We start from the raw sequence: 17,568 nt of genomic DNA on the forward strand, positions 1-17,568 counted from the left end.
GAACAGCGAAGCCAATACAATAACAAGTGTTCCGGAATTATCTAATTCAATTACAACCAGAGACTCGGCTTCGTGGTTTAACTCACGTCAGTCGGATCGTGCTGTTGGAAAACGAAAGTGTTACTCCGTTCGGAAAAGTATACGGGCGGGTCCACAGGTGATACGAGCCGTGAGTTTTCTATCGTCAATGAAATGTGAAACTTTCTTGGAGATCAAGCGTGGCACGGTGTCAAGTGCGATTATAGCCAGCATAGTGGCAGGGCTGCGTGTGGTGAGAGCGCTCGGCGGCCCGGCGGCCCGCTTGCGACCGGTCGGCCCCACCGCGGCGCGCGCGCACACCACGCTCTGCGCCGCCGACGTCGCGACGCTCGCTCGCGTTGCGTCCGCGCCCGCGCCCGTGCTCGACCGTTCTACCACAAGACTATATTTTTTTTACCGCGTAAATGCGCGAAATTCGAACTTACAAGTGAAAGACTAATAAGTAAGATGTTTTGAACTCGAGTATCAGTGCAGTTAATCAACGTATCAGTGTAGTTACCAGGAGGTCCGCTGAAAGTTTTCTCGGCAAGGGGAAGTGCAGGGATTGAGGGTGAGTCGAACTTTGTTTAGCTTTTAGTTAACGTTTTGTGTCGTAAGGCAGGACGTAAACAATGGCGGGCGCGTAATGTACAATTATGCGGGTTCCCATGTCGGGAAGCGGGCTAAGGTCAGCAGGGCGGCCGTGCGTGGTAATGAGATTAGGGGCGGCGAGCTGCTCCCGGCCCCGTGCCCCGCGCCCCGCTCGCCCCGCGGCTCCGCGCGCTCCCGCAACCGCACCCTCTTCTCTTTTCCCGCCCGCCTTCACGGCAGGCACGAGTTATTTTCACTTTGAAATTACTGGAATAAACAAGTTCAACAATTTATCTTCAAACCATTTTACTAGATGATTTTAAATATTGTTTTTTTTATTATTATTTAAACAGAATATTGTTTTAGTACAGATATTTTTATGGGGTGTAATCACAGTACGTATTTGAGAAAAAGTAAGGAAGAAATAATAAAATACTTAATTTCACTTTGTAATAATTAACTAGGCTGTTTTGAATTTTGATGCTCTCTGCAAAGTTTGATAATCATTTGGTTTTTGATATATTTCGAATTATTGAAGAGAGAAGAATGGAGGATGGAGAGTGATCGGTTTCCTTAGATGGGTAGTAGATTGATAATATTAAGCATAGATTTAAAATAATAGCAAGTATTATTTGAAAGAGATAATGATAAGTATTATTACTTATAATGATAAGTATTTTTTGGGATGAATGACCTTATAATGTAATAGTGAGTAAGTAACAACTAGAATTTGCTTTAAGCGGTCCCACTGGGCAAGAATTGGAATGGGCGGCCTCTTAGCAAATAAACGTGCACTTTATCAAACTACAATGTGTACGGCACGAAGCTCAATGCAATTGTCACGATCGCAATCTAATTGATCGACCAGTTTGCGAACGCTCATGTAGGTAATGTAAGTAGGTACCTATCTACGGTCTTTGAGCATGAAATCATCACTTATTCACTTTGATGATCATAAGAACGAAGATATACCGTGTCAAAACATATATACCTCGTTACCGCGGAATCATCATGCGATCGCTGATTAATAACGTCATTGTGTGTCATTGTCACGTGATATTTTCCCATAATGATAAGTACGTAACTATTATCTGACGGTAGATCAACTACTCGACAGATATATAGACGTTTATTTTAATGAATGCAATCGAATGTGATCTTTGTTCCGGCATTTATATGTTTTAAATACGTATATAATCGTTAAATCACACGCAAGAAAGTTTCCCGAAGGCGACAACGTTACGAAAACTCATTATTAAATCCGACGTAGATGAAAGGGGATCTGTTTTGTTAATACATATGATTGGTAACTTATAGGTATATATTATTAATTGCTATCAGATTGCATAACATCGCACGCGCCTACGACTAAATCAATAACAAAAGACTTTTAAATTAGGAAAGTGGGCATAAGGCGGCTATTACATAATTAATTAATTTTAAGGTTTAAATTAAAAACTTCTAACAAACAACCTTTCCTCATTTCTGAATAAAAATGAGAGCGAAGAAAGAATGGAATTAAAGAATTCTTAATTAAGAAAGGAACCTTCATTTTATATTGCAAAGCTGTTTCTTAATGCGGTATTGTAGAGATAAATAAGATCTGTTTAGAGTAAACACGTTGGCTAGGCATTCTCATACGACATAAACCGTGTTTGAAGACGTACATGGGAAGGTGTCATTTCTTCGTAAAAACAATGCGAATGAATTCTCCTTACACTGTAATTCGTGCGTTTAATTATAAACATTCCGGTTAAAATAGATTATTTAAATTCTGCAGTAGACACTTTAAAGACCATTATTTTAATCTGTAAAAGTAGTAAATAATGTACCTGCTTACCACAAGAAACTTATATTTTTTAAATTTCGAGTGATTATTTTTTTATTATTTTTTAGTTTAGGTACTTTCATCGATAAAAATATTTAATTATGGATGTACCTACACTTATTTAGGCTTCACGATGAATTATTTATATCAATAAAAATAAATGCAATAGGTAAACATAATATCGTAATTGACTTTGAGAGACGTAAGCCGCAAGCGCAGCTGTACCCATAATTGATAAGTACTTTTATTGGAAACCATTTTAAGTAAGTAGCTAGTATTTTTATCCCTCTATGCGACATTGTTGCATACAAAAATCATGAGTACAGTCGCAGGTTTACATTGAATCGAATGAAATGTCATTCATGTATATTTACGAGAATGTTGGGTCGGAGACAGCGACTACAAATAACAGCTATTTATTTTCCAGCTGTCCCGCGTCTAGCAAAACTTGAAGACGGCTATAAAAGTCAACTAGTCGTCAGACGAGCTTTTCGATATTATTTAGTTTTTGAAGAGATCTGATTGGCTCGCTAGCCAGACTCGGATGTTCGTAGGATGTTCACCTCTGTCCAAAGGATCGCGCCGATAGAGTCTGATGTCATGCCCATACAGCCGTGACGCCCACCGGATCGAGGCACTATCGTTTACCATCCATTTATCTCCTTAAAGTTTAAGAGCAGCCACTGAAAGCTTTTGATATTTAACAAATTTAAATATTGATGAACAACCCGGGCGGTAGATCACCGACAACATAACAAACGAAACTTATCTTGTTTATAAACGGTCAATCATAGAGACGTCGCGCCATTTTAGAAAGTCATTGTGATAGGTAATTTAGTAACAGACATTATTTCATCGGCGTCGAAAGTAAGATCCTATTAGAAGCTAATTTGGAAAACGGCTGAAAATAAATTCCGAAAAGATGCCACTTAAATTAAATTGAGCGTCCTTCCATTTATCACGGGGAAGATGTGACATTTTTCGTAATTTACAGTCACGATTTAATCGAATTTGAAAGTCTTGATTCTTTGAGAAATTCTTTATTTAGTTTACGTAATGTTACACTTTGAAACTAATAAGAACGTCGTATCGTTTTACATAACAGTATACTTATTCTATTTTATAGATTAATAATTCACTCCCCAAAATCGTGGGCGATATTGCTCAGCGGGAGGTCAAGTTATTAAAATTCTCGTTTTGCATCTGTCCTTTACAACAAAGTCGTCTTTTTGTTATGGCCAATTAATTTTGCTGTTTTTTTTCTTATTTAACATAATATAAGCTTACGACTATAATCCTAATCGGGCTAGAGGTCCATTCATCGCAAGATGAACTAAGTACCCACGCTTCACCGAGCCTTCTGTTATACCAACGTGATAGGTTTTCTTGTTTAGGTATCGAATATTTCCTTTTTTCCCGTAGGTACTAGGTACTTCGTGGCACTACCAGTTTCTTCATGATAAAGGTTATTTTAATAAAATAAGTTAGCGAAATTTTTGATTTTGGCTATCTCGATCTTGAACCGCGAGTATCGCTCGTTACGCCTCTCCGCGCGCTGTTTTTGGTGGCACATATCGCGATAGCGTCGGGACCACTCGCCTTTCGCAGCGGAGCCTCCACAAAGAGAAGATTTTATCCGACTTATTTCAATTTCGTGCTAGATAACTGTGAAGGAGGGCGCGCGATGAACTGTAGACGGCAGATATACAGCCTCGCGCTCGCCGGCCGCCATGTAAATGCCGCGTGCCGATGGAGTCATAGTTCGAAAGCTCATATAACTCAAATTGCGAAATTTTGTAGAAAATGCTCATTTTACATAATAACGGGTATTAGAAAGAGCTGGAAATCTTTTCGCTCACCGTTTTGAATATAAATGGATATTAGCTATACGTCCGAGTTTAACGACCGATTATACACGATTATTTCTCCAACTTGTTACGTTATGGGAAAACGTCAGTGTCACGGTCAACTTTCGATATAAATAATTCGGAAAAATACGTTTTATGAATCTTACTAGTTACGGCTGAATATTTTTTTGATGTTCTGTGGAAAAATGGAACATTTGAGACCGTGTTCCGCGGGAAACAAATTGTATAGTAGTTACTGCAATGCACCTGTCTTGCTGCGAGTTAGGCGCACCTAATGCATAAACAGTAACAGAACAAAATAAAGTGCGGAGCCAGCGCTATGCATATTTAACACGGACAGAGTCATAAATAAGCGGAGCAATCAGTTGGCACTGGCACAGTAGGCTCCGTAATGTTTGCTGGCATTAGCCTTCCACAGGGTGCCGGGAAAAAATGATTATTGACAAACCGTAATTGCTGGGGCAACAAACTCATATTTTATTGTATGAATTTTGGACAGCTATATACTTGAGAAAGAAAAAATCAAACCAATAATTACATATTTTAATAGTACTAATGCTATATTTAACCTTAACTAGCCTTGACACCAGGGTTGATGAGGTTGGTAATTCACCTCACAACCCACACGATAGAAATACTTACTAATCTTAACTTACTTATGAGAATATAGAGAATAATGCGGAATATACGTATAGAAACAATGTTTCAAGTGCAGGTTAACGACACGAGGTAAATGAACCACTACTTTTGGTTTTCAACCCACACTACACAGAGTTAGCTCATAATTTTACACGCTTTCTTAACACATTTTTGAACTATTTGTTAACCCCTTGATTCCCGATCAAGATGGCGGCTATTATGACGTAATTCCCGAGGTCACGGGTTCGTGTCAAGTGGCGCGGTACTTGAGTCAGCTTTTTCGTTCGTAACTCGTTTGTTTATATTATAAGACTAATCTAACGAGTGTTTTGACATATGAGATGTATACCCTACGTGTTTGAATGAGTAGAAACTTGATAAGTGTTTTGTTTACATTTTTATAGTAATGTAAACGTACGTACGTATGTACATATGTACTTATGTACTTGATTTGATACTACGAATAAAATCTTTATATTTATGTCTTACATTTTATTTCACGATCAAGTTCATAAAATAAGCTTTACAATAATATCAATTACAATATACCTTTGCTTTGTAGAAATTAAAGATATTCGTGTGAAGGTAGTCGTGAAAAACCATTCGCCTTCAGCACGGCAAGTTTTGAATGGTAATATTTTATATTTTTATATGGCAACAGTAAAAGTTTTATTGTCTATGGATAGGTCATTTCATTCTGCATCCATTCATATATAATTTATGCCACTTTGTTCCTTATTGTAATTATAATAAGCTAAAATATCGGCTGCGGTCACCTGGACGCCTTTCGGCGTTCACGGGAAGCGGTGCGAAAAATATCCGAACGCCAAACGGCGGCGCTGGGAATCAAGAGCAAAATCAGAGGCTACGCAAGACTGATTTATATCACGACTAATCTTAATCTCAATACGTTTTGCAGCAACCTGTATAAGTGTAGAAGGTAGAGTTAGCGATCTACTTTTCAAGCTGTTCCAAGCTTGCACAAGCGAGCATCCTAATTAGATGTATGCAGCGATTGGCCACTAGTTACATAGAACGTTGCATATTGTTACACTAGTTTTACTTTTATGCATCTACGTGAATATGTATGGAAGGCGTTGCGACAACCGGTCGCGGTCCAAGGTACCTACTTGTCTTTTAGAAAGTGCCAAAGTACCTGCATGTGTAAAGAATTGGTAGGCATTCCAGCGATAAATGTTTGTGAAAAATCATTAAATGCTGCTGTTGGCAATGTACTACAATGTAGCTAAAAAGTGAATGATTGAGCTTTTAGAAAACTAACGAATTCTTTAAATGACTCAGTAGACTCAGCGATACAAGACAAATACCTACCAATTATAAGTAGGTTATCATATTATGTAGTATATTACATAAATACCTTTTTCAATCCTTCTTCATGCAATATGATTTTTCGATTTATACAATCTTCATTCTCTTTCTTATGAGATCATCATAAATTCTTGTCTATAGCACACGTAACTTCAACTATTGATTATGTTTACTTGTGAAAGAATTCCGGTTAAACGTATTAGCATTTACTGCTTTTCCATAATAAGGTTTTTGATTCGCTCGCCATAAACTGATAAGCGAGACTATCCATGCAATGTGATAACAATATTTACGTATGTGATAAGATGATAAGCGATAAGTAAAGTGGTACATATACACAATGAAGTTAATGAACTCGTTTGTTTTTATGGTAATTTTAACCTTCTATCGTTCCTTTAAAGGCTGCTATAGCTTGTGGTTTTTAGTAGGCGAGAAAATCAGCGAGTGACGGACTATAAATTTTAATACATATATCATTATAAGTGCAGTTAAATCTTGTTCTTCACAGTTTTATTATTCGCTTGTTTCACGTGACAGCGCGGTAATATATGTTTAATCCGTAAAATTACTTATTTAATTGAGTTAGTGCATAAGCCGTGGTAAACAAGTGACATTGAGATGGGTCAATTTTACCTGAGTGTGTTATAAGTATGTACTGATATTGAAGGTGCAAGGATTTTTTATTAATTTTAATATTTTTTTCATTTTTATAATGCATAAGAATGTTCGAAAAACTCAGTGATGATATTCCAAACATTTAACACATGTAGTACTATGTGTGTATCACTTACGGTCGACCCAAAGTGTAAGTGAAATAAAATAGTTTGAAAAACATGAAAAATCATCATGTCGTTATAAGCATCTACAAACTATACAGATGTATAAATTACATTGCAATTTTCATTGCCTAATATTACTTAAATATGACTTTAGGATACAAACAATGGCGGTTACATTTACCTAGTTGTGCAGCCGCTGTGTAATTGCCAATGTTTACGACCAAGTTTAAACCAAACCACTTACATCGACACCGTCAAAACAATAAATATGCATGACTTAATTATTTGTGAACGGATTTTTACATGTCTCGCTGTGATATTTGCATGATATTCTTTAACAAACGGTACTTTTTTCTCAACGTTTCTTTTTAAATATTTGCAATATATATGGTCGTATAAGGCCCAAATGCCTTTTAAAATCCAAATCCCATTGTTTAACTATTGTGTCTGGAAATCCGGGCCTTACGAGGATATACGGCTTCCGTAGTCCAGAGATTGAGTGTTGGGCTAACGATCCGGAGGTCATGGGTTCGATTCCCGGTGGGACACACAACCAATTTGTTGCCGGCAATTGAATCGAGAATAACTTCTGGCTGGTGGCGCAACCATGATGTCCTAGTGAGATAGGGCCCATACTTTTTTCGCAAGAGAATTTGTGCAGAAAATATATCAATATTGAATACACATGACCCATATATTCTGGTTGTAAGTATTGTACGTTATGGTGTAAAGATTCAATTATAAGATATCATTCAACAATACCGTGCGGTCTACAGAATCGCTTCATTGTTTACGCTGTAGATGTGTAACGAAAATGCTGACTGTATACCTGCTCTCATTTTGACTCATGTTGTTACCTAATACTGGTGCTCAAATGTAACACTACCAAAACTTATTTAGCGCATATATATTTAATGCGAATATGATATTGTATGTCTGCAAATATGATATTATGTCAATGTAACGTTAGGTTCCCGAAAGACTTATCGTGGTTCGTGAAATCATCTTAATAGTTAGTGTGAAATTGTGGAGAGGCGTGAGAATGAGTAGCCCTTCAGAACGGGACCCGGGAGTAACGGGCCGCAGCAGCCCGGGGCGATATGCTAATGCGGCTGGCGGAGTGCGCCCGCGCCGCCGCTGCTGCCAGTGCCACTAACCCACATCTCGATAATCACGGTGATGCGTCTGCTTGTGGTCAACGCGTTCCCAAACACGCTCGTTACACTTTCATATCGATCGAGGAAAGTTCTCAATGACTATAAGTAGGAAGTGTGTCTTTTATCCGGTGAGAACGCTCGTCATGATTGTTGATATTTGTATTGCTCAGAACGAATTTGTTTAATGAACGGTATAGTGTCGGGTGAAGAAACATTAACATACTTTTAAAGACTTAAATTAGTATGTGCTAAAATTGGAAACTTGTTCTTTCAGTTTTTTGTAGAGAAATGCCGAACGAAAATGAGATTGATTTGTGGTTGTGGTACAGTTTGAGCTGCCGACGCGAGGCCGTATTTGGTCGAGCACACCATACCACTATAACGGAGACCTACGTTTCCGATCTTGGTTCATCTCGAAACGTTCGAGTGCAGCCCAACGGTGAAAGAGAGAGGCCGCGCAGTTCTCGCGTGCCGTCCGTCGCGCGCGCAACTCTAACCATTATTGCATTTTTATTACGCAAGCTCATGAATATTTTTTGTCGACAGATACGTGCCTGAAAGCGGTGATTGAAACCGCGCGGGCGCGCGTGTTGCACGCGGCATGGCGACCGACGCGGTCGGCGAGGAGTTCATCACCATCGTGCCGGTGGGCGAGAGCCGGCCGCCCCCGCGCGACCCCGCCTTCGTCACCGTGCTCACGGTGGGCGCCGCCGCTGGCGCGGCTGAGGTGGTTGTGCGCAGACCGCGAGGAGCGCGCCTCGGACTCGGACTCAAATTCGAAGGTGGTTCAGCCGCTGCTGAAAAAGTGAGAAGACTTCTCGTACAATCATGTGCTGAAGGTAGCCCAGCAGCGAATGCTCTTACGCCCTGGGGTAAACTCATACCCGGTGATGAAATATTGGCTATCGATGGAGTTTCAGTTTCTGACTTAACTAGAATAGATTGTGTCCGGCGTTTAAAAGATTCCGATGAGGCTCTTACCCTCTTAGTTCGTCACTTTAATACAGAGGATAAGACAGAAGAAAACGAAATGGATGTCACGGATAATGTAGTTGCAACGAAACCGACAGAAGTTACGAGACCAATGACATTACCACCACCAGTTCCACCGAGAAAGTTGGGCAAGAAAAATTCCTTTAAAGATAAATCGATACTTCAAACTGTTGGAGAACAAAATGCCGTTGCTAATACTGATGGAATCAATAGCAAAGACAATGGAGTAAATGGTCAACACAATGGACTTTCAACATTTACAAAACTGTCAAGAAAATCTTCGTTTGATAGCCATATTCATCGACAGAATAAAGAGGGGATTGCTTATCTTAAAAAAGGTTCGCCTGAAGAAGTGAGACGTTTAGTGCGTCGTTTATCAGACGGTAAAGGAATGCCCCCTGAAGCCGAAGTGTATATAGATTTGCTATCTAATGAATGGGAACGCTGTCTTCTACTTGCCGACGCAGAGTCCGATGACACGGGCAGCTCTATTTCTACTGTCGTAGACAGACTGGGATCGATGGCTAGTTCAGTTGAAAATAGTATCCCTTCAACACCAATAATGCAACCTAAAACTATTGACATACAAAAGGTACTGAACTGTATTGAAAATATTGACACTAATATTCTTAAAGATATGACAAGCAACAATTTCTTGGACAAACAAAAAGAGGTGATAAACGAGAGCAAAATGGAAAAAGTGGCTACGACTAATGGGTTTAATAATCATGAAAATATAAATCCTGTGGACCCGCAACTGGCTAAGAAACTACACCAGAATGATAAAAATAATAACAACGTCCAAAATAGTATTGTAGAGTTTAACATGACGACAACTGAAAGAGTTGATACAAAACAAGATACTGTGATTGAAAAACCTAAGCCAATGCCGAGGACCACGAAGGTGGAACGTTCACAAAGCGAACGTAAACCAAGACCTATTCCTGTACCTGAGACTCCTCCACCGCCAGTGCCGGAGCCACTTTTGACTCCAACGAAGAAGAACTGTATTGAAACATGGCTGCAAAGGTCGGAAGCCGAGATGAATAACAAAACTATTGAGAAGTTGGAGGACCCGCCTGTGCCGGAGGCGTTGCCGAGGCTGATTGACTTTGTGCCTAAACCTCAATTTAAAGAGTGTGGAAGTGAGACTCCGTTACAGCGGCCTACCACTGCGCCGCCTCCGCCTCCCGTGGAGACCAGGGAAGACGGCTCTGGAGCCTCTCTGGACACCATCGGAGAACTCGACGAGAGTAGCGACGTGACTGATAATGCGTGAGTATAATCAAATATTTTTCGTACTAACATTGCTTGTAGGTAAAAGGATTAATAACCTTGGATTCTTTAAGTGTATATTAGACACGTAGGTATTTAGAGCTTCACTCAAATGTATGCGTCATTGAAATGCAAATACCTACACTAATTGTCATCTTATTAGAGTGTAGATTAAACTCTTTCAAGACTTGTGTTAACATAATGATGATGATTGTCATAACAATTTTCTCAATAATAGATGTAAGATAACAAGCAAACTATTTACTTCATGTTAGCAAGAATTTGTTGCGTCATCACAAATTTAACATTGCTGGCTTCGTGGATTCTCTCACGACTATGCTAAAATGCAACAAGAATTTTATTATTTACATTTGCATATTGTTGAGGTATAAAACAAATAATGAGAATTTCGAGTAGTTTCGACATAACAGCAATTCAAACAGATGATTAAGTTTTTTGATCTTGACATTATTTGAAAATAAATGACTTATTATAAGTTTTTCATCTGATACAATTAATCGACACAAGCTGAAATCGTGACGTAGCTCTAAAAACCAAGTATTTTCTAAGAAACCTAAACTTGTTCTAGAAAAATAAATTCCGACGTTAAATTGCTTCTCGGGTGAACAATAACCGTCGTCGGTGCGATAAATGTACCGTCAAAAGATTTTCTCCGCTGTATCCGTCATCGGCTCGGCTGGCTTGTTAAATAAATACTCGCCATTCACCACATAAACCTGCCTATTCGTCCTCGCGAATTGCCGCCCTCGTACCTCGTAAACTGAGCTCGTACAGATTTTAGACCCGCAATGCACGTTCCCATATATCAACCTACATACCTACTGCACAAAACTGTTACAATGTCTTTCATAAAATGCTGTACCTATGGGTACCTGCATACATTTTCAAGTTCGTATATCATCGTTTTTACGAGAGTATTCAATAGAGAAAGCTCGATATAGACTTACAAAACCAATTGCCTACCTAGATTCCGAGTTCGCGGCCGGACTTATGTCGTAAGTTAGATTAGTGGTCACTTTGTCTGGCCTGGGCGCCTGGTCGCCTGGGCGCTGCGAACGTCGCGGCTCGCTTGAGAAATGTTTGTTAATCTTAGTGACAGTAGTTAGAGAATGATTACGGGAACGCGTTTGCGGCCGGCGTTACTTAGTTACTGGCTAGAAACTAATTTCTTCACCCGTCACTTCCCCCACTTTCCACTAATTATCCATACTATTGTGAGCAAAGGGGTTTGCAGGTCGGTGCCTACTCGAATTAACGCCCTAACGTTGATGATTGTTTTCATTAATGTACATTATTATACCACTAATGTTTAAATAGTTTAGCGTACAGTTATACTCAAGATGGGCTCTTGTATAGATCTTAGTATAGCTGCATATATGTATGCACTTATAAGGAAAAGTTCTTTCCACCGACGACTTGTTAACATGAAAGTTAGATTTCCACCTCAGGGGAACTACTTAATCACCGGGTGCGATTGAAAACATTCATTTACGACTTGCACAGCAGCTGGTTAAAATTCGCGTTTCCTTTGCGAAGGAAAGTGGTTGGAATTTTCTAGAACCTGACCATTATTATTACGTCTTGTTTGTTTTTGTTAGTCAATACACATTCTGAACTATTGTTTAAATATCTTGAGACGTTTATTTATTGACATAAGTAAAACCGCGAGTATCTTACCTTGTATGTCAATGTTATGTTTAGATAGATATCTATATACAGGTATATTTGGTCATGGCAAATACAATACCGTTCGAATGATGAACTCCTTCCTCTTATTGTGATCGTACAACGTTTGCGTCTACGTTGGTACTTCAGATATACTTACCAGACAATGCTAGCTGTCACTCATTTCTGTTTTTCGGCATTTGGCGCCTCCCATGACAATGTATATGTCTACAGCAGGTTTATAAATAGAGTGTAATACGAAGTTAGCCGACAACAATAAATAGGAAAATTATTTAAAGTATTTAAAGGAATGTTAAAAATAAAACTGAAAATGAGAGAGCACCGTTTAAAAGGCTGACATGAGAAAGGTGTTCGACAGTTGTCGGTCGTGAGTCGCAAACTCGCGACCGCTCACCGAGTTTGTCCTAAAATCTGCGTCTTTATATGGCAGTTTATTTTATACAGTGCCACATTTCTCATCACCCAGCTTCATACTTGTTTGCCTTCAGCCTATGACATGAAAACACTCATTGTTAATGTTTCTCATCACGGCAACGGCGCAACGAAACATGTCATTCCGTGAGCTTCGCGACAATACGAATCAAAGACGACTTTGACTGTCTGTTTACATAACCTGACAGAATTACTTCACGTTCGTAGATATAATAAATATGTAGGTGTTTTCATTGTTTTCCGTGCAAACAATACTTTTACCATTTGCGCAGGAACAACGGGTGCAAAGAAAGAAAAGAATATTTTATTCGGAACGGGTGACACACATGGAAAGTTTTCTCTATTTTCATGCAAACTAGCGGGCAACAATAGAGGGGCGCGGGGCGGGGGTGCCGCCGGCCATCTGCACCGCCCTCCACTGAAATGCACCCACTCTGTTATACTGCAGCCATTGTGCGCGCCACTAACTTACACACTACCTACTACCTACCACTCCACTTGCACTAGCTTCAACCGAAATGACGGAAATCAATAATGCAATCGTTTCAGTTACAAACAGCTCTGACTGACATTGAAGGCAAATCTTATCTTATTTAAGGATAGTTAGTTAGCTTTTCGATTCTAAAAAGTTAATTTAACTTAAGTATATAATCATCGCCTCTTTAGTCATATGCTTACTTGAAAAAGCTTAACAAATCTACTAGACTTTAGTTAATTTTAGATCATAAGTAGGTACGTATAAACTTATGACACTTACGTTGGGTCTATTTTTTCTACTTTCGCACTAGTCGATTAAAGTGACTACGTAAACCTACTTGTTAACACGTGGGTTTTAATAAGCTTCTAAGAATTGATTAATTATTTATCGTCACGGTTTTCGAACGTGAAATAGAAAGCCAATAATTGCAATAACTCATCGAATGCTCAACAAAATAGGCTTGATTGTTTGTTCCAACGCTACATTTTGTGTACACGCACCGATGACGCGATGTAGGCAACGAGTAACTTACACACATAATAGACTTTATGAAGATTCATTATTGTAAAATATCTGATGGCAGGCGTATCTCGCGTCTCGTGCGTGATCGATGCATTGTTAACTATTTCTTTTCTAAGGTTAATGAACCACAAAGGTCGGGACTTGCTTAACAGGGGAATGGACCTTGATTACATTCGATGCAATTACTGGTCAAACCCTGGGTTCTGACATAACGGGCCTGCGTAATCCGAGATCGTAAACCCTATGTTGGTTACTGGTGTGTTATCATATATCAGTCGAGTCTAACCAGAGGCTATTTCATTAGCTTTAAACTTGTTCGGGCTCCTAGTTAGTGTGTACTCGGGTAACGACAGAATGCGGTACTCGGCATTTCTAATTACCACCGTGTTACACCCACCAGCTAACTGTACACACGAATCTACAGCGAACATCATCAGAATGTTATTTTGTAACAAATACCTACATTCAGACACTTATCTGCAGCCGTGATTGGGCGTTATGTGAGCGTAATTGAGTTACTTTAAAGAGCGAAGCGTTCCACAGTCGTAGAGCTATAAGATTAGTCTACCATTCAAATAGTATACTTAAATTGAAATTTCATTATAACATAGTTACCCTACGAGGAGCTTCTGAAGCCATGATGGCAATGGCGTGCCTTGCATTTTAAGTTTCGGATTAGTTACTAAACCTGCTTCTGATCGGATTCAAGTATGGGTCATATATTACTTATATCATGCTTCATGATGAAGGAAAACATCTTCAGTGGCTGCAGGTCTGTCTGACTTCTAATGGTTTAAAACCCTGTCATTCTTTATAGAGAGATACGTGGTCATCAGTTGATAAAGGTACGAGGTAAGAAAACCCACTACGTCATAGGTATATTTGGGTAGCATAAAATCTCTGACCCTGCTACCAGCTTCATCATCACCAGCCCGTTAACGTCCCCACTGCTGGGGCACGGGCCTTCCCTATTGGATGGATAGGGAGATCGGGCCTTAAACCACCACGCGGGCCCAGTGCGGATTGGTGGTTATTAACGACTGCTAATGCAGCCGGGACCAACGACTTAACGTGCCTTCCGAAGCACGGAGGAGCTCGAGATGAAAACTTTTTTTATTTTCTGTGGTCACCCATCCTATGACCGGCCTTTGCGAAAGTCGCTTAACTTCAACAATCGCAGACCGAGCGCGTTAACCGCTGCGCCACCGAGCTCCTCAACTACCAGCTAATAAGCTACCAGCTTATAAGGATCTAACCAGCTGGCATATCGCAGCAGTATTGCGAATTTTGTTCTATACTGTTTTCGATTGATGAAGGGTCTTTTTATATTTGTTTTTTCATGTTTTAGTGGCACTTTACTTTCATACAGAACATGTTTTAAACTGTTCGCAAAAACGGCGTGACAAGTTTAATACATTTTATTTACATTTTTCACGCCCATAAAACTTAATTGCTTAATTAGTTTGCTGTACTAGTTGGCCTTAGAAGTATTTATGCTTTTTTAAACTTTCGCTAACTGGCTATTAAGACATTGCAAATTGAGTACTAAGTATTTGACTACCAACGAATTAGTGACGCTCCTAACATCTGAATGTTTGCATGTTCGAATTCGAAATAAGGCTGTATATTTTTATTACTTACCCTGATTTTATTTTCTATTTCTCCTTAATAATAATAATTCTTATTCTTTATTTCTGTTAAGATGGCTACTTTTCTTTTGTTTTATCATGCATGGAAGATATATTTAGATTCAGACATTTTCGTGTCCCGAGAATCGAACCTGAGGCAAAGTGTGTGAGAAGTACAACTACACCACAAAGGCCACACACACGTATAGCACAAGATTGTAGTTACAGTAACATGCCGTAGAGCTGCATTAATTACCGCAGTGCGCTCTGCGACGCAGCTTAGTTACTGCGAGGCAGTTTCCTTGCTCTTCAGGTAACAAATACCTACACAAACTCACGTCCATAATCCCTAGTGAAGTAGGCAGAGCCACATGTCACATATCAGAAGCCAACTTGTGGCGACTATTCATATAATGAACCGTGGTGAAAGACGAACAGCCCATTACCCAGAATTAACGGTACATCAAGTTAGAGAGGGCAAAATCCCTTTGACTATCATGTTTAAATAATCCTCAGTGATAAAGGCAAAGCCACAAGTCATCAGATGACAACTTGAAGCCACTTCTGATATTTGTTTCCAAAGATGAAAGATATAATAAACTCAAGAGTGATAGATTAGATACCAACGGTGGACTGGAGAAAGTCTGTGACATAGGCATATATACGGTACCATGGTACACGGTATGTTACGGTACGGTATGGTACGGTTAATTAATTAATAATTATATTTGGGCAGAGCTGTGAGTAGTCAGATGACAACTTGTCATGTTCTATACTGATAAATTTGTAGTAACATATTGTATATTAATGGATGGATTAATTATTTACAAAATATAAAAGAAGTACTTAATAATAAAAACTGTAGGTATTGCCATTGCAGTAAATAAGGAGAAAGATAAATTCAAAGATGATTCTTACTATATTTAAATAATAATAATAATTATTTAAACAGTGTCGTAATTTATATATTTTAGAAACAATATATAGTCTCTATATATAAAGTTTTGATGCTACTCTAGTCAAATCAACCACATTTTACTACTTAAAGGTCAAAACAGCCGGCTGTTACAAATTACAACAGGATTTGCATAAATCACTAATGTATGATGCCATAAATATACATTGCTAATAGGAGTACATTATTATGTAACTATTCACTAAAAAGTTTCCATGAAAAGGATTCACTTCGAGTTATCTCTGTTTAATCTTTTGACCTAATTATTAGAGTATTCTTGACAATAAATAACAATTGAGTAACTAATATATTCAAACTGTTTTTGTAACGGAATATTTTCAGCACTATATTTATCTAACAAATCCAATCTACTGTATTTCACATTTGACTGTTAAAATAAACATCTTAGAATGTCTAAATAATTATGTTATGTTGAAACGAATTAATAATATAATTTATTAAAATCAAATGTTTACCAAACCGGTCACGTCTCGTTGATTTATTTAATTTTATTGCGTTTGGCATAACTTTTAAAACACATTCGAATAATTATAATAACGTAACGTATGCTCAGGACTGTATTCTCTATTGGGCTAGCCAGAGGTACATCCATGGCAAGATGAACTGAGTACTCACGCTTCACCAAACTTTCTGTTAGACCAACGTAAGACCTAGTTAGAGTTCCTTGTAAACTTCACTGCTTGGGAATGGTTTAATTATAATAATAAGAAATGCGTTTTAATTCACTTATTTATAATTAATTAAACAAACAACTCATAAACTATTCCCAAGGAACTCTAACGTGGAACTTACCCTATCGGGTACGTTCCAGGCTGTTACATAACTATAGATATATTAGCGACACGTTAGCGGAATCTAGCGGATTATGCAGCTGCCGTACGTGTTTGTTATCATTTCCTACATCGAGCCTCGTTTGCACCTTGTGTGCCAAGAGAGCCAACTAACACTAATGCGAACAAACTGCCAATAAGTAAAAACCAACTCGCAAGTCGAACACTAGTCAGCATTCCTCACAAAAGTAGGCTAAAACCTGACATCGAAAATCCGTTTCCTTTTTTTAAAGAATCAGTAACGCGTAAAAAAGATGACATAAAATTTTAACAGTAAATGCATTTCGAAAGTTGTTTAAAAATTTCGTAATATGATGTCTTTAATACGTAATGCTAAAAGGAAGAGCCTATACGAGAAAGGAGAAATTTAAATTGGTTTTCCTGATTTCGTCTCCGATTCTACCCTTCTTGTTATGTAGGTATAACCTCGCAATATGCGCTTACGTTATTTATACATCAAGTTTACAGATAAACGAAACGGGTTGAAAGTTAAGTTAATAATTTGCATAAAACAATAG

The 17,568-nt window shown here is 38.7% G+C and overlaps 1 protein-coding gene across 1 annotated transcript in view; it reads left to right on the forward strand.

The window, feature by feature from the left end:
* Positions 1–358: 358 nt before the first annotated feature.
* Positions 359–17,568, forward strand: part of LOC126377516 (uncharacterized) — a 38,520-nt gene continuing 21,310 nt past the window's right edge. The window contains exons 1-2 of the mRNA XM_050025279.1: positions 359–589; positions 8,756–10,477. Coding sequence (XP_049881236.1) covers positions 8,811–10,477 — 1,667 coding nt within the window. The 5' untranslated portion in view covers positions 359–589; positions 8,756–8,810. The remainder of the gene's footprint in view (positions 590–8,755; positions 10,478–17,568) is intronic.

This window comes from Pectinophora gossypiella, chromosome 2, assembly GCF_024362695.1.
Source record: "Pectinophora gossypiella chromosome 2, ilPecGoss1.1, whole genome shotgun sequence".
Classification (NCBI taxonomy): Eukaryota; Metazoa; Arthropoda; class Insecta; order Lepidoptera; family Gelechiidae; genus Pectinophora; species Pectinophora gossypiella.